Source organism: Arachis duranensis, chromosome 5, assembly GCF_000817695.3.
Source record: "Arachis duranensis cultivar V14167 chromosome 5, aradu.V14167.gnm2.J7QH, whole genome shotgun sequence".
NCBI lineage: Eukaryota > Viridiplantae > Streptophyta > Magnoliopsida > Fabales > Fabaceae > Arachis > Arachis duranensis.
Window position 1 is genome coordinate 93521012 of NC_029776.3, and position 18275 is coordinate 93539286.

The window sequence follows — 18275 nt, forward strand, 5'->3', positions numbered from 1 at the left end:
AGAAAGTCATGCAACTTTTAAAATTTCAAATACTCAAATATGATGTGCAGCAGTATAGAAAGATACCTACAGAAAGATACCTACGAATGATTCATAATAAATAATAAATAAATATAAATAAAATAACAACATTTTACACGTATTACTGTATTAGCTTTGCTTAAAAGACTCAAGTCCTCAGTAATTAATATACATATCCGGATAAGAAATCGTGAATTAAAGGAAACGATTATCTTATAACGTGTTTCTTTTAGTAGTAAAATTTACATCGTCTTTCTTTTAGTAGTAAAATTTACATCATTCTTATTTTGTAAAGTTGCATGCTATATAATAAATTCACTTGACCTTGACAAATGATGATCATTCTACCATTTAATACATTGGTAAAGCTAGGATGACAAAAAAAAAATCTAAATTTATTTTATTTAATATTTATTAATTATCTATTTTTTTATTTTCCAAACAATATTGTTAATATATATCATATAACACGTTAGGATAACATCACCAAAGATTTAAACCCAAAAAGAAACGAAATCTTTATATATATATATATATATATATACAACTTGCTATGTACTTTTCAAACCATAACTTATACGTTTTTTGTAGCTAGGAGATTGTCTTGACTTAACTACAGATTTCACGCTTTAATTTCTTTAATTTCTTGTGCTAGAACTTGGAAATAAGGGCTTTGATGATAAATTATAACCGGGATAATTGTTATTTTTTTATGCTAGTAATTTACCGAATAATTAATTGATATGGGGATATAACGAATAATTATCAATTAATAAGTTAAATTCTATGTGATGATGTGCCAAAAATTTTTATTTCAAATCTTACACATAATGTATATGTATTATATAATTTTTTATTAAATAAATTTATTGGCAGACGTTGTTTGATCTTTATTACCGTTTGAAGAGTATCTACTAATTAATAACATGGAGTATTGAACAAAAGTACTGGTTTATTTTGTATCAAATAATGGACCATATTTTGTCATTTTCTAATCATTGAAAGATAAATTCAGTTTTTTGCCTCGGCCCCGCTCGTCGCTAATATCTAGAAGTAACCATTGTTGCTGTGTTAAATGTCGGTGCTGTCCGTTGCCTTTTGCCATGTAATTCTATATTTTTTATATAAACAATAATAACAAAGTCTTGTCTCAATAAATAGAGTCGGCTACATGAATCAAACGACACCATTAAGAATGATAATTTTTTCCGACGGAATGAATATCTGCGGAGAATTACCTGCTGGGGCATGGGTTTAGGGAGCATTTTCTCCTCGCAGAGACAGAGGGCGAGGACCCGTATCATAAATGGGGTGGACCTTCTCAGATTTTAAACCTTTTTATCTTTCATAGATTCTCTCCCCCTCATCGCCTTCTGCCGCCCTCCTACCTCTCACCGCGACACCGCCAAGTTCCTCCCCTTGACCCCTCTCACCCTCAAGTCACCGCCACACCACCGTCGCACGCCTGAGCACAGCCAAAAGACGAGGAAAATGTCGTTATCGCCTCATCTTCCTCCTTTCTTTTTTACTTTTTCTCATCGTATTATGTTCCTTTTTCGTTGAACTTCCTGCCGTGGTGTCGCCTCATTGTCATCACCGAATCGAGCCTCTTTGCTGCTGTCAGATTGTCTCCATCCCACGGATATTGTCATCAGATCTCCTTGTGCGTTAGCCCTCCTCCTTGTTAGCACCACAGATCTGCGCATCGCCTTCTGTGCATTGCCATCTTCCTGTCGTCGTCTACTCCATCTCCCAGTCTACTCTTCGCCGCTGCTGACTACACCTGCCTCGCTTTTGAAATCTATTGTTAATCTGCATTGTATAGATCTGAATTTTTTTTAATTGTTCAGAAATCTAGATTGTTAATCTGCATTGTTATAAAATCTACATAGTATAGATCTGAGTTCTTTAAAATTGTTCTGAAATCTGAATTTTTAATCTCCGTTGTTATGAAAGTTGCATTGATAATGTGCATTGTTCTGAAATGAGAATTCAATCGTTTGAATTTTTTATTTTTTTAAGAAAAATCCGTGGGGATACTCGAGGGGAATGGTTATCCGGCGGATATCGGGGATTCGTTACCCGTCGCGGATATGGGGTGGGGATGGGGGGATTTTTTGGAGCACGAGGCGTGGGGCAGGAGGCATGTCCCCATCCCCATGGGGACCCGTTGCCATCCCTAGATGCCAATTAACTCTATCATGTATCATATTTACAGAGAGACCATTTATATGTAGATCTCGTTTGATCACTTTGTGGATAGTCTTCCTAGGTCTTCCTCTGTCTCTCACTCCTTGTCCATCTTCCATCTCATCCACCTTTCTGACTGGGTGCTTTGTCGGTCTTCTCACATGTCCAAACCACCTAAGACGCAATTCTACCGTCTTTTCCACAATAGGTGCTACTCCAACTCTCTCTCTTGTATTTTCGTTCCTTATTCTATCCATCGCGTATGACCACTCATCCATCTCAATATCTTCATCTCTGACACACTTAACTTATGTTCGTGCTTTTTTTTTTTGCCATCCAACACTCTATTCCATAAAGTATAGCCAGTTTGATAGCAGTGCAATAGAATTTAACTTTAAGTTTTAAAGAAATTTTTTTGTCACATATAAAACTAGACGCACTCTGCTATTTTGACCAACTTGCTTAGATCCTATGATTTATATCATGTTCAATCTCTCCATTATCCTGTATGATGCACCCAAGATACTTAAAAATTTTAACTTTTCGTAAGATGTTTTCTCCTATCTTCACCTCTGTATTAGGTTTTTTTTTTTCTTCGGCAGCTAAACTTACATTCTAGATATTCTGTCTTGCTATGACTTATGTGTAGACCATACACTTCTAGAGTTTCTCTTCATAAATCCAACTTCTTATTTAGGTCTTTCCTTGACTGTCCCATAAGGACGATATCATTGGCAAAAAGTATGCACCATTTCACAGGCTCTTAGATATGCTCTGTGAGTACTTCCAAGACTAATGTGAAAAGGTATGAACTTAAGGATGATCCCTGGTGTAATCCTATACCAATAAAAAATTTCTTTGTCACACCACCTTGAGTCTTCACACTAGTTGTAGCTCCCATCATACATGTCTTTAATTGTACAAATATATGCAATCCTTACTCTCTTTCTTTCTAAAACCTTTGATAAGACCTCCTTTGGCACCCTATTGTACGCTTTTTCCAAATCAATAAACACCATATGTAGATTTTTTTTATTACTACGATACTTTTCCATCATCCTTCTTAACAGGTATATCGCTTTAGTGATGGATCTGACTAGCATAAAACCAAATTGGTTCTCTGTTACTTGTGTCTTTTGTCTCAGCCTTCGTTCTATCACCCTTTTCCATAACTTTATGGTATGACTCATGAGTTTGATCCTTCTATAGTTTTCGCAATTTTGTATATCCCCCTTATTCTTGTAGATAGGTACCAAGGTACTTTTTCTCCACTCATCTGGCATCTTATTTGACCTTAAAATCTCATTAAAACGCTTGGTTCTCCAACTGATACCTTTCTCTCAAAGGCCCTTCTAAACTTCAATCGGAATATTATCGGGCCCTACTGCCCTGCCATTTTTTATCCGCTTTAGACCCTCTTTTACCTCAAAGTCTCAAATCCTTTGATAATAGTCAAAGTTTTGATCTTCTTCCCTCGTACACAACCGATCAAAGCTCAGAAGACTCTTCTATCATTCATTAAATAACTAGTAGAAGTAGCTCTTCCACCTTTCATTGATTTTTTTTCTCTTGAGCCAAAACCTCTCTGTCTTTATCCTTTATGCATTTAACCTGATCCAAGTCTCTCATTCTTCTTTCACGGCCCTTTGCGGTTCTATATATACCTTTTTCTCCTTACTTCGTGTCTAAAAATTGGTAGAGACCCTCATATGCTCTTATTCTTACTTCACTTACAGCCACTTTTGTCTCTTTCTTAGCCGCCTTATATTTTTCCCAATTATCTGTATTGCGACACAAAGATCACTCCCTAAAGCACTTCCCTTTTACCATTATCTTTTTTTGTACACTCGCACTCTACCACCAAGACTCTTTGTCTCTTAGTCATGTCCCTTCTCCAAAAATTTTTTTACTGTTCTTCTAATAACTTCTGTCATCTCCCTCCACATCTCTTCTGTTTCCATCCCCATCCCACTTTGCTTCTTCTTCTACCCATCTTAGGAAGCTTATTTGGTCCTCACTTTTCATCCGCCACCACCTCGTCATTGGGTTCTTCGTATGATGTCTTTTCGTCAACTTTTACTCAACACAAAAATTCATGACAAGCATCCTATGTTGTGTTGTTAAACTCTCTCCCGGAATAATTTTAGAATTAATACAAAATTTTCGGTCGACTCTCCTCAACAAGAAAAAATCAATTTGAGAGCTTGTCATGCCACTCCTATAGGTTATAAGATGTTCTTCTCTCTTTTTAAAACATATATTTACGATGAGAATGTCAAAAGTTGAGAAAAAGTCTAAAATAGTTTTACCCTCGATATTGACCATCCCGAAATCATGGCCCATTTAAATCTCCTCCTAAAAAAATCTTATCTATCAAAGGTATGTCTTGAACCAAACTCTCTAGATCCTCCCAAAATCTTATTTTGTGTTGCTCGTCCAAACCCACTTGCGGTGCATAGGCACTAACCACATGAAAAGTACCTCCTTCCACCACAAATTTGATAGAGATAATCCGATTTTCTACCCTCTTGACACCTACTACGTTCTTCTTTCACTGCTTATCCACGATAATACCTACCTCATTCCTATTCTTCAGCTTTCCTGTATACCAAAGTTTAAACTCGGAAGTATCCAATTTCCTAGCCTTCGGACCAATTCATTTTGTTTCTTGTAGGCACATGATGTTAATCTTCCTTCTTGTCATGTATATTTGCCTCTGTTATTTAAAATTTTTTCCTCATTTCTTTGTTCACATGCATAAATTGGTGAAAATACAGTTTTGAAGTACACTTAAAAAGCAAAGAGAAAACCAAAGAAATTTTTATGAGATAGGGTTAATTACTACAAAATAAAAATATATCAAAAGACAGCTTCAAATTTAAATAACAGTAGCAAAAATAACAAGAACAAGCCAATATGTCTTTAAATCTGAGCAGAAATTCAAAAACCAAGAGTAGAGAAATTGGAAACAAGATTTCCATCATAGTTTGTGAATATTACTCTCTCTACCTCTTTAATCATAAATGAAATTATATCATTTAAAAACAATGCCTCACGAAGCATAATTTCATTCCTTGTATACGAAGTTATAAACATGTATCAATTCGTAACATGCAAATTCTAAGACTTAATTATGTATTTAGTTAAAAGTTTTGGGAAAAAAATAAGTCCATTGTGTAAATTAGACAAGATTCGGAAGAATCAATTGCTTTTAACTTTAATTTAGAAGAATTGAAGCGTATCTATCATATATAAATTATTACTCTATAACATCCATTCCACTATGAAAAATAAGACACATGTTTGAAAAGTCCTATATCCATTCTTAAATTCTGACACCTCTTCCATAACATATAAGTTGTTCGTTACCTGATGATCTCGGGTACTCGACGAGTCGGGTGGTGATGAGTAGGAGAGAGGGTGAGACCCTGAGCTGACGTGGAGTGAAGACAAAGATGCGAGTTGGTGACGCCAGAGGCTGTGTGAAGCATGGGGAGTGGACACATGCAAAGACACTCCGACGATCAAGTCAACATCCGTACGATGTGATAGCTGAATTAGGTAAGAGTGTTACATACCTTGGGGGTGAGCTAACCTCTCCCCTTTTATACTGTGCGGGGCGGGCCCTAAGAATGATCTAGCCCACTGCCCAAGAAGCTTCCATGAGCTGTCGTAATCCACGTGGGAAGGGCATGTCATTCCGGACCCCGGGTCGGGGCTTCGGATCATTATTCGAAGGTACCGGCCGGACTGGTGTCCTAGGCCATATGGATGGTAAGTTGGGTATGCCCTGGGTCGGGCGTTCTAGGGCCCGACCCGTCAGAATCTCTTTTGTGAGGGGTGCCTTGGGCCTGGGTCAGGGGAGGTGCCCCGACCCGACGGCTAGTGGGCTGGACTCGGTGGTCCGTAACAGTGCTCCCAACGCGCCAGCTTCGAGTTTTGGTGCTCGGGGCTAGGCGCGTTTGTCCTACTCGTCGAGACGGTGCATGTCCTTCTTCTCGTGAGCTTGTTGGTAGCATCTCGTGTTTCTCACGCGTGGTCATCCCGTTTCTCGATGCTGCCTTCTTGGCTTCCGCGCTGGGCATTAAATGCCCATCATTTCATTGATTTGAATTTTTGGGTGAAATGGCGAATATGCCCCTGGCTTTTTGCACTTTTCCTCGGCGGTTACGCTTTTTCCTATTTTTGCTTTGTAACCCCCTCATAGTTCCATCTTCCTTCTCCTACTCTTCCTGCTCTCTTGCGCCGCTGCTGTTTCTGCTTCCTTCTCCTACTGTCTTGATTTTCTTCCTGCTTCTGGTGCCCCTTCTCTCTCTCGGATCCTTCGTTACTGCTCGTCATTTTACGGATTCTACATTTCTGGTACGTTGTTTTTATGGTTTTTCCCTTTTTGGTTGCTTTTTCCTCTTGGTTTTTGCATGTTCTTCTTTGTGCATTTTTCGTATGCATGCCTGGGTTTTGTCTGTTCTTGTTTTCTTTTTTCCTTTTAGAGGGGCGCCACCGGGTTTTCCTCGGATTTTGCTTTGGATTCTGGCTTAGTGTTGGATTAAAATAGGGGGTGATTTGAGGAGTTTTAGTTTGCTTTTGCTGATTGAGTGGTGCCCCCGCTGTAGGTATGGCCAAGCGCCTCGTTCTTCCGAATCAGGCTCAGCGACCGCTAGCCGACTTCGTTGATCATTATGCTTGGGTGTCTTCTGACGTGAGGTACACCCCTTCCAAGGTCACAAAAGAGGCATTTTACCAAGCTTATGTTCTTGCAGCATGGGAGTGTGTCTGTCAGAAGAACTTGGCAGCTCCACGAGTTGCCGACTGGTTGTGGGTTTATGAACCCATGTTCACGACTTTGGGGGTTTGTTTGCCCACCGTTGTGATGTTGCTCCATCACAATTGCACCCAAACAGCTGGGCTGCCATCCGAGATGATTTGTGAATATCTGGAGCTTCCAACTTCTGTAAATGTTTTCCTCTACCTCTTTCTTCTCACAAACCCTTCTCGCCAGGGAAAGGCGAAAAAGGGATATATGTCTTTTAGGGCCCAACAAGGTCGTAGGATTTTTGACATTTTTGAGGATTCCTACCATGGCTTCAAGTCTACTTTCTTCAAGGTTAGGCCCATTGAAGGTCATCAACCCTTCTGGCTTACTGCCGAGGCAGAGAGGCGGATCCTGACTTACTAGAGTTTCGAGGCGGGATCCGATTATCTGATAAAAATTTCTTATGATTGGTTGAGTCCGGAAGATCGTAACATTGCTGATATCTTTTGGCAATTTTTGGCGAGAGAAACCATAACCCTCGCATGGTTATGGGGGACCGGGAGGCCAGTCGGTCGTACGTTGGTGAGTTTTTTACTTTTTTGCATTTCTAACACTTTGCTCTTCTTTTACTTATACATTTGTCTTTTTGCTTGTAGTTTCCATGGCTGGTGGGAAGAAAACCCTGGCTGACCTGATGAGCCTCGTCCAAGGGGATGGCGAGGGTGGTGACAATTCCTCGGTGACTCCTTCGGCGAGTCAGGACCAGGGGGATGTCGGGGAAAGTAGTGGGTGGGTTGATGGGGCCGTCCAAGGTCAGCCAGAAAGGGTTGAGGTCCCTCCTGAGAACACCTCGGGAACCCGAGTGTGGAGGCGGAAGTTTCCTTTGATGAGGAGGATCTAAGGTTTGGTGAGGACTTGAAGGTCGTCAGCAACCCTAAGAAAAGGAAACGTGATTCCGGAAAGACACTTTCGGTTATGGAGAAAAACTTCAATGATGGGGGCTTTATTGAATCCCAGTTACTCCCTGGCACCGATGAGTTTTTCCATGATGCCGATCTTTTCGGGCAGGCGAGGTGGATCTATCACGGCCTTCTTCGAGCAGCAACTATTGCCAAGAAGGTGGAGCCTGTCTTGGGAAATTATCATGCTATAGAAGTGAAGCTTTGAGACTCCCAAAAAGACCTGACAGATTCGAGATCTCGGGAGGAGTCTCTGAGGACAAAGTTGTCTGAGCAAGAGAAGAAGGCTGAGGAAGATGCCACGAAGATCAACATGCTGGTGGATCGGGACCTTTCCATAATGAAAGATTTGAATGCCTCTCGTGGTGAGGCTGCTGCAGCTAAGAAAAAGGTTGAGGAATTAGAGGAAAAACTGAAGTTGGTGTAGGGCTCAGTCGAAGCTACTCGTCAGGAGATGGCTACCTTGAAGAAGAAGAATAAATAGCTTGCCAAGGGGGCCCAGGAAGCCGTGAAGCTGACTGAGGAAGGAATTAAGCTTCAGGTCACTGTACTGGCTCCCGGCCTCGATATTTCTCAAGTGGGTGCTCTTAAGACAGTTGAGGATGGGAAGATTGTCGACATCCTAAAGCCCTGAAGTGGACGTCTCTCTTTGTCTTTTGTTCATGCTGCCTTTTACTTTGTGATTTTTGCCTTTTGTTTATGGGCCTGTTTAGGCGCCTTTGTCTATAATGAACACTTTAGGTTTTTATTTCAATGTTGTTTTCATTAGTGGTTGTTCGCCTGTTTGGGCCGTCACGACTTTGCTTTATTTTACTGCTTTCGTTTATCTGAGCCGTCGTGGCCTTTTTGGTTTACCACTTTTATGGTATTTACCACTCTATTACTTGCTGATTGTTTTAAGCTTAGGTCCCTTTGGTTCTCGGGGTGATGAGCCCCGAGTTTCCGTTAGGTCGGCCGTTCGTCATTTGCGCCATTATATTGTTTTGTCGTAAATCTTGCAAAGAACAAAGTTTATTATATATATGCATATGTGAAACTTTAAAATAGAGGGGTAATGCGATATATAAATGAAGGAATAAAATTTAAAGGAACTAAAGCGGATGTGGCGGTGTTGCCAGGCTGTCAGGTCACTTCCCCGTACGAGTAGAACCTTTTTAGGTTTGCCATGTTCCATGTCCTCGACACCTTGCTTCCATCCAATTTTTCTAGCTTGTATGCGCCTTTGCCGAGGACTTCTTTTACCCTGTAAGGTCCTTCCTAATTTGCAGCCAACTTGCCTTCTCCTGGGGTTGGTGGTCCTATGTCATTACATCGTAAGACCAGGTCGCCTTCCCCAAGGCTTCTCTTTAGCACTTTACCGTTATATCTTAGGGCTATCCTTTGTTTGATTGCTGTTTCTGTTAAGTGTCAAATTTGTCTTGTTTCGTCAATCAAGTCTTTTTTGACTGCCTCATTCCCTGCCCCCAAGTAGTAATCTTGGGCTCGGTTCCCCTATCTCGACTGGGATGACTGTGTCGACCCCGTATGTGAGTCGGAAGGGCGTCTCGTCGGTAGATGACTGGGGGGAGGTTCTGTAGGACCATAAGACTGAGGCCAGCTCGTCTGTCCATGAGCCCTTCTTGTATTCAAGTCGTTTCTTTAGCCCCTTTAAGATGACTTTGTTGGCTGCTTCCACCTGTCCATTGCTTTGAGGGTGTTCGACTAAGGATAACTTTTGCTTTATTCCTAATCTTGAGAGGAATTTCTTGAATTTCTTATCAGTGAATTGTGTCCCATTATCCGATATGACAGATTATGGGATTCCGAATCTTGTGACTATTTGCCTCTACATGAATTTCTGGCAATTTACTGAAGATATGTTGGCTAGCGATTCTGCTTCTACCCATTTGGTGTAGTAATCTATGGCTACTATCAAGTATTTTACTTGTCCCGGCCCGGGTGGAAATGGTCCCAAGAGGTTGACTCCCCACTGGGCGAAAGGTCGGGGCGCCATCATCAGGTTGAGTTCTTCAGGTGGAGCTTTGTGGAAGATAGCATTTTCTTGGCATTTTTTGCATTTTCCGACGAACTCCTGGGAGTCCGATGGGCCAATAATATCCTGCTCGGATAATCTTCCTTGCTAGCGACCTTCCTCCTATATGGTGACCACAACACCCCTCATGGACTTCGCTCAAGATGTACTCCGTTTGGTCGGGGCGTAGGCACTTGAGCAAGGGTTGGTGGAGCCCTCGTTTGTGCAACTGCCCTTGTATGATCACATACTTGGAGGCTTCCCTCCTGGTTACTTGTGCTTCTTTTTCATCTGTGGGCGTTTCGCCGTGTTCCAGGTATCGGAAGATGGGGTCTATCCAGGAGGAAGGTTTGGGGTCTGGATTGCACATAGGATGACTGCTGGTTCCGTTGCCAGCCCTTGGATTAGAGATCTGTTTCCTGTCCCAAGTTTGGTGCTTGCTAGCTTGGAGTGAAGATATGCTCGGGCGTTCCTTTCCTTGGGGACATCCTGGACTACAACTTCCTCGAAGCTCTTGCATAATTCTTTTACCCTTTCTAGATACTTTGGCAGTAGTGTGTCCCTGACCTGGTAGTTGCCGTTTATTTGGGATGTGACGATCTGGGAGTCACTACTAACTTCTATTCTTGATGCTCCGACTTCCTTAGCTAGGATTAGCCCTCCTATTAGTGCCTCGTATTCTGCTTGGTTATTTGAGATTGGGAAATCGAACCTAATTGACTGCTTGTAAGCTACCCCTACAGAGCTCTCAAGGATGATCCCGGCCCCTCCGAACATTTGGTTGGATGCTCCGTCAACGTGGAGCTTCCACCGTGTGTTCGGTATCTCGGGCGCTTCTCCTGCGACTTCTACCGAGAAATCTGCCATTGCTTGGGCTTTGATTGCCTGTTTGGGCTCGTACTGCAAGTCATATTGGGACAGCTCTACTGTCCACACCATCATTCTCCCCGCAAGGTCGGATGTTTGGAGGACTTTCCAAATCGCCTGGTCGGTTCTTAGGATGATCTTATGCCCTTGGAAGTATTGTTTGAGCCTTCTCGACGAGGTTAACAGGGCATAGGCCAATTTTTCCAGCTTGGTATATTTTAGTTTTGCTCCTTGGAGCACTTTGCTGATGAAGTATACTGGGCGCTGAGTCTTGTCTTCTTCTCGGACAAGGACTTCCGCCATAGCCTGTGTGGTCACTGCTAGGTACAGGTAGAGGGGTTCTCCTTCTTTGGGCTTGCTGAGTACAGGAGGTTCTGAGAGCACTTGTTTGAAATGGCTGAATGCTTCTTTGCATACCGGGGTCCATTCGAAGATGATTCCTTTCTTCATTAGGTTAAAAAATGGGAGGGCCTTCTCAGCCGAGACTCCGAGAAACCGGGATAGAGTCGTGAGCTTCCCGGTTAGTCGCTGCACGTCTTTGACGCACCTTGGGCTTGTCATGTGGAGGACGGCTTCGCACTTATCTGGGTTAGCCTCTACCCCCCTTTGCATTATCATGAAGCCTAAAAATTCCCCGGCCTCCATGACAAACGCACACTTCAGTGGGTTGAGCCTCATGTTAAATTTCCTTAGTGCTTTGAAGATAGTTTGGAGGTCGTTCATCAGGTTGTTTGGTTTCGCCATTTTTACTAGGACATCGTTGACGTAGACCTCTACCGTCTTGCCGATGAGGTCATGATAAACCTTACTCATCAGTCTTTGGTAGGTGGCCCCTGCGTTCTTTAATCCAAATGACATTACTTTGTAGCAATAAGTGCCTCTTGGTGTTATATACGCTGTCTTCTCTTGATCAGGTCGGTGCATCTATGAAGCTGAGGAAGCGATATCCTGTTGCTGAGTCTACCAAGGCGTTGATGTTGGGGAGGGGAAAACAGTCTTTGGGACATGCCTTGTTCAAGTCGGAGTAGTCGACACACATTCGCCATTTTCCACTAGCTTTTTTGACTAGGACAACGTTGGATAGCCATGTCGAGTATTCGAGTTCTCTGATGAACCCTGCTTCAAGTAGCCTGGTTGTTTATTTGGCGACCTCATCGGCCCTTTCCTGGGACATTTTCCTTCGCTGTTGTGCTACTGGTTTTGCGTCTGGTTTGACGGCTAGTCGGTGGGATATGACATCGGGATCCAAGCCCGGCATGTCTGACAGCGTCCATGCGAAGAGGTCGCCATTTGCCCTTATAACATAAGGGGGCCTTTGAGTTCATGGGGCAAATTTTTGTTTACGAAGGTAAACTGTTCTGCCGACTTTCCTATCTGGAACTTCTCCATGTCCCATTCTGGCTCTAGTCTTGGCTTGTCTTCCACCCTCACATCTAGATCGGCCAAGAACACACTGGCCGCCCTCTTGGATTCCTTCCTTAGGGGGAGATTGGCATTGTCGCATGCGACCGCCGCTTCCAAGTCTTCCCTAACGGAGCCAACCATTTCTTTATATGTCACGAACTTTATTGTTAAGAATCTGGTGCATATCACCGCTGAACATTCGTTGATGGTTTTTCTTCCTAAAATGATGTTGTAGGCCGTAGAGTCTTTGAGGACTATGAAGTCCGCCATTACCGACCTCATAGCGTCACCAGCTCCAAGGCAGATTGGAAGTGAGATCATCCCGTCGGACTTTATGTAGTTGTCGCCTAGCCCCATAACACCGTGTTGGTGGGTCTTAAGGTCGGACTCCCTAAGTCCCATGGCATCAAACACGTTCCTGAATAGGATATTGGAGTCAGCTCCAGTATCGACGAGAATTCGCCTGACCAACCTGGTCCCAACCATTGCCGTGATCATTATGAGAGGGTTCTGGGCCGCAGGATATCATGGGAGGTCCTCCGTTTGGGGTGGCGGGACCTCCCTTCGAAATGGAGAGGATTCGGGTATCCTTCTTTGCTGTTGACTTAGACTTGGGGGGGTATCGTGTCCAATTACGACGTTTACCACAAAGGTCGGGGGGTTGTCAGTGGCCCCTGTGGGTTTTTGTCTCGCTTTGACGGTCCTGCTTCGATCTTCTTCTGAGCGCTCCCGTTCTCATCTTCTTGGCTCTCGGATAAATATGGAGAACTCATTCAACTTTCCTTCCCGAATGGCCTGTTCTAAGGCGTCTTTGAGGTCGAAACAGTCTTGGATCTTGTGCCCAAAACTCTTGTGATAGTCGCAATAGAGGCTTTTGTTGCCTCCCGTTCTCTCTTTCAACGGCCTGGGTCTGGATAAGATTCCCTTGTCTGTGATTTTCTGGTAAACTTTTACTATGGGCGCCGTGAGTGGCGTGTAGTTTGTGAACCTTCCCACTCGTGGGGGTTGTTTGTACTGTTTGGCTGGGGTTCCGTCCTTGGGGGCCTCCTTGTATCTATCTACCTGGGTGACCTACCGAGCTGAAGGGTTATGGAGCTGCTGCTTATTGGCTGCTACTACCTGACTGACTTCCTCATCATTGATGTATTCTTTGGCCACGCTTTGAATTTCCTGCATAGTCCACACAGGCTTAGTTGTGAGGTGCTTCCTAAAGTCCTCGTTTAGCAGGCCGTTTGTTAGGCAAAGACTAGCGACTGAGTCCGTGAGGCCGTCAATTTCCAAGCATTCGTCGTTGAACCTGTCCAGAAACTTTCTGGTCGGTTCCCCAGATTTCTGGGTGACCCCTAGCAAGTTAATCGGGTATTTTGCCTTGACTATGCGTGTCGTGAACCGAGCCAGAAAGCTTTGGGAGATGTCTGCGAAGGTCGTAATGGACACTTGTGGGAGGGCGTTGAACCATCGGATCGCTAGGCCGGCCAGCGTCACAGGGAATGCTCGGCATCTGACCGCATCGCCTACTCCTTTCAAGTTGATTCTTGCTTCAAAAGCTGTTAGATGCTCCTGGGGATCCTTGGTCCTGTCGTACCTCATGTCCGTTGGTTTGACGAAATTCTTCGGAAGCCGGACTTTGAGGATTGAGGGGTGGAAGGGGGTGGCCCCTATGATTATGGGTTCTTGTTGTTTCCTGTCTTTCCCTCTTTGGGATTCCCCGTGGCCCTTGGACCTGCCTTGGTGAGGTCGAGTGGTCGCCTGCGTGTGTGGCTCGTCGCGCTTTGTTGGACTCCTTTCTCGGCTCTCTAGCCTTTGGGAAGGAGAGCGGGTGCGGGTGCGAGATCGGCTGGCGTCGCCGCGGGAGTGGCTGACGTCTCCATGGGATCGGCTCCTCGCTGCCAGCTCCCGTTCTAGGTTTTGTACTCTGTGTCTGAGTTCCTGCATGATCTTGGCGCTATCGGCTCATGTCCCCCCGTAAGGGACGCCTTTCAGGGGTTTTGGTGTAAATCTGTTGGTTAGGCTGAACGGAGGAACGTGGGTGTTCGGCGGTACGAGCCGTCGAACTCGCCCTACTCAGGCGAGCCCCTCCTCCTTCACGAAGCTCCTCCGACGTGGGAAGTCGCTCCATGTCTACAGGGTCCCCACAGATGGCGCCAATGTTCGTTACCTGATGATCTCGGGAACTCGACGGGTCGCGTGGTGATTAGTAGGGGAGCGGGTGAGACCCTGAGTTGACGTGGAGTGAAGACAAAGATGCTAGCTGGTGACGCCGAAGGCGGTGTGAAGCATGGTGGTAGCCACCTGCAAGGACACTCCAACGATCAAGTCAGCGTCCGTACGATGTGGTAGCCGAATTAGGTAAGAGTGTTACGTACCTTGGGGGGAGAGCTGACCTCTCCCCTTTTATACTGTGTGGGGCGGGCCCTGAGAATGACCTAGCCCACTGCCTAAGAAGCTTCCACGAGCTGTCGTAATCCACGTGGGAAGGGCAGGTCGTTCCGGACCCCGGGTCGGGGTTTCGGGTTATGATCTGAAGGTACCGGTCCGACCGGTGTCCTAGGCCGTACGGATGGTAAGTTGGGTATGCCCTGGGTCGGGCATTCTAGGGCTCGACCCGTCGGACTCTCTTTTGTGAGGGGTGCCTTGGGCCTGGGTCAGGGGTGGTGCCCCGACCCAACGGCTAGTGGGCTGGACTTGACGGTCCGTAACATAAGTGTATGAATATTTAAGTTAGATCAGTAATATAGAAGTCAAACATATTTGGTCAAACATATCAAATTATCTAATAATTTATAATACTATTTTTATGTGAACATATTAACATGGGAGTATCCACCTCTTAAGAAAAATATTCATATGGTGACCATTTTCACATGAAAATAATATTGTAAATCTTTAGATAGTTAGTCAGATATATTAAATCATCTAATAGTCCACAATGCTGTTATCACAAGAGTTTTTCCACCTCTTAAAAAAAATACTCAAGGTGGATACTCCTATAATAACATCTTTATACGAAGATGACATTATAAACTTTTAGATAGTTAGTCAAACATATTTGGTCAAACATATCAAACCATCTAATAATCTATAATGCTATTTTCACATGAAAATATCATCGGTGAGTATCCCCAAATCTTAATAACAAGCCCTGCTTTCTCCTTGTGCTAATACTTCAACCCTGCCGTCTTGTTTCTTCATCTTTGCAATCACTTGATGAATTCCTCAAAATTAGATAGAAGTGATGTGGCTGAAACAACCATAATGGATTCTTTCACATCTTCTGATTGTAATAGAAGAGAAACATCATCCGTTAAGAATTTGAATCCTGTTTCCAAAAAAAACAAACAACACAATTAGTAGTTTCATATAAACTGAAAGATGAAAGATTATCACATAAAAGAAAGTATCTAATTGTATTATCATTGAATATGACGACAAAAATTATCAAACAATTCTATATCCATATTTTTTATAGGATAAAACAACAACTTTTGGGTTGATACATGAAGGAAATAACAATACCAGAAAATTAAGCATGTCGAGTTTGGTGTGAGGCCTTGATATAAGCAAGAACCTAAAGAGAACAATTAGAAAAAATTAATAATTAAACCATCTATATAGATATAAAATTTAAAGAATAAATATGAGTGAAGAATTACCCCCTTGTTTGTCCAGTGGATTCAACAATATAGTTCATGCCTTCCCAAAGAAGTGCAAGTGGAACCCAATGGGGAGGATACTTAAACCGCGCAACATCCAAAATAAGTACCATGTCCTTGCCAACATGATAGCCTCCGATAGGAGAATAGTGCCCAGCTCCGGTCTGCAGTGTTCATTACAATAAAATGTATGCACCAACATTGTCTTAGTTGTTCCCCAAAACAGATTCAATCATCAAGCAAACAGGTCCAATTATGATAAAATTTGGAAGGACAATTTCAAAAACCATCAGCATACTTGTTTCAGAGCAGCTCTGTAGTATGATACGATTACATGACATTCATCAGAAGTTGAACATTTGGTGACGTATTTGCGAAAATCATCGATAGTGCTATGGCTTGCACGAAAGGGTTCAGCTTTTGCTCCAGCACAATGAGCTATTGATACTAGTTTCTCAAATGAGATGCCGTTAGCTTTTACCTTTTCCAAAGGTACACAAGAATCTAACATTGATTCATCAAACCATCTCCAAGGTCCTACACAAATAAAATTTTCCAAAGGCAAATATATTGAATAGCAGAAGTGGAAAACCAAGATTGATTGGATTTCATCATTTGAAATCTAACTACAAATCAGAAACGCAGATATTAAAAAGTTTACAATATATACATAGATCAATTTTGATGCATCCACATAGATGGTTCAACATTTTTCATCCAGAAACATGTCTCTGTTTGCGGCATTCAAAGTAGTATAAGTAATAAAGTAAGTTACATATTTTAGTTGACAGGTATTATATGGATGGTTAGTTGTCTAGTGATTCTTTTTATTCTTTTTCTATTATTTTATTTTTTTGCTTTTAAGCATTATCATTGCATACAAATTAAAATGTAATAGGAGATATTAGGCTACTAAGAGTAGTGGATCTGAGGGCTAGGATTCAGTCTAATATTGTATTTGGTAGTCAAAAACTATAATTAATATCTCAATTTCAAAATATAAAATTTTAATTTCTACAATATTATCAGAAAACTTTAATAATATTTATTTTTAAAAAGGTAGTGCTCACCTATACTATTCAGAATAACCATCGGATACCAGGATAAATAAACATCTCATGTCATAAAATCACTCATCTAAAAAATTTAAACTGATTTTAGGATTCACCAAATATCGAACTCTTGACATTTCGGATCTAAAATTCTAATATCATATCATGAAACCACTTATCTCAAAAACGTAACCTGATAAGACAATGTAACACTAATGATTATATCTCTAATACTTCGTAAACCTCAATTGTACACATTATACGCTTAAGTCATTGACTCCCCTATACTTTCCCTTTTTAAAAATATCCTTATCTAACTTTTTATTATCCAACTCTTCCCCCCTTTCCCCTAAAAAGGGGACAAACCAAAGCTGCGAAACGGCAGGACAGTCGGCGAGAGTATTTTAGTAACTTCATATATTTCAATTTCTATTTTTATTCTAAACTAAATAGAATATTAAAACGTAATTCAGTGCACTCTACATCAAACAATACAAAAGATCTAATTTCTGTCTCTCAGTTTGCCGAATAAAGGAAAGATATATAATTACATTGATGGAGGCAAACTAACCTTTCCATTTCCTTCCAGGGTCGATGGCAAGAGCATTCAAGACCATCGATAGACTAGCGAGACCACAATAAGTAAGCTCACTTTGTGTTTGGAAATAGGAAATCAAACTATTGAAGCCTTGCATAGTTCCATTTTGAAATGCTTCAAGGAAAAGTTTCTATCCTTCAAAAAAGGAAAAATAAAGTAAGATAAATTACATAGAAAGTAATAAGTACAAGAGAGGAAAGTTTCAAAGAAACCATGATTATAACCAGGTATTTGCTATATAAATTATAAAGAAGCTAAATAGTAATTATAATACATATATATACCTATACGCTTATAATTGTATAAGCACATGATGCATCAATAAATTGGCATTAAGAGTGATAGAGAATGGTTTGAAGCAAGTATTGACCTTGCCATTGCTGGAAACGAAATCAACCGCAGAAGGCGAGGGAAGAACTCGTTTGTAAAATCCTTTAACCATTATGTTCTCTGGCGGCAGTGAAGGTGAATGGAGGAAGCTGTTGGAAGAAGAAAATCAGTTTTTCTTTAAAAACAAAAAACGGTTAGAATATGAATATACATATTTGAAATTATGGCCAGAGGCAGAAAGGCGAAAGCACATCATAAAAATGAGTTGAGTTTTGGGTCATGTCGTTGTTGGGCCATAATAGTCGGAGTTTGAATCCGTAACAAGAATGATATTGATTAGAAGATAATTCAAAAACACTCTATAGTAAAACACACTGATCGATTTCCAATTGGGCATATTTATGATTATATTTGTATTTGATTTAGATTTATTGCAT

General features: G+C 42.1%; 1 protein-coding gene and 1 pseudogene across 1 annotated transcript; both read right to left on the minus strand.

Moving 5' to 3' along the window:
- Positions 1-2099: 2099 nt before the first annotated feature.
- Positions 2100-3494, minus strand: LOC107490505 (uncharacterized; annotated as a pseudogene).
- Positions 3495-15332: 11838 nt separating this feature from the next.
- LOC107490548 (glutathione gamma-glutamylcysteinyltransferase 1-like) lies at positions 15333-18002 on the minus strand. The gene is made up of 6 exons (XM_016111316.3): positions 17879-18002; positions 17482-17638; positions 16157-16395; positions 15859-16022; positions 15722-15773; positions 15333-15524 (listed from the first exon to the last, which is right to left on the minus strand). Exons 1-6 carry the CDS (start codon positions 17948-17950, stop codon positions 15510-15512), a joined length of 699 nt encoding a protein of 232 aa, XP_015966802.1. The 5' UTR covers positions 17951-18002; the 3' UTR covers positions 15333-15509.
- Positions 18003-18275: the final 273 nt, after the last annotated feature.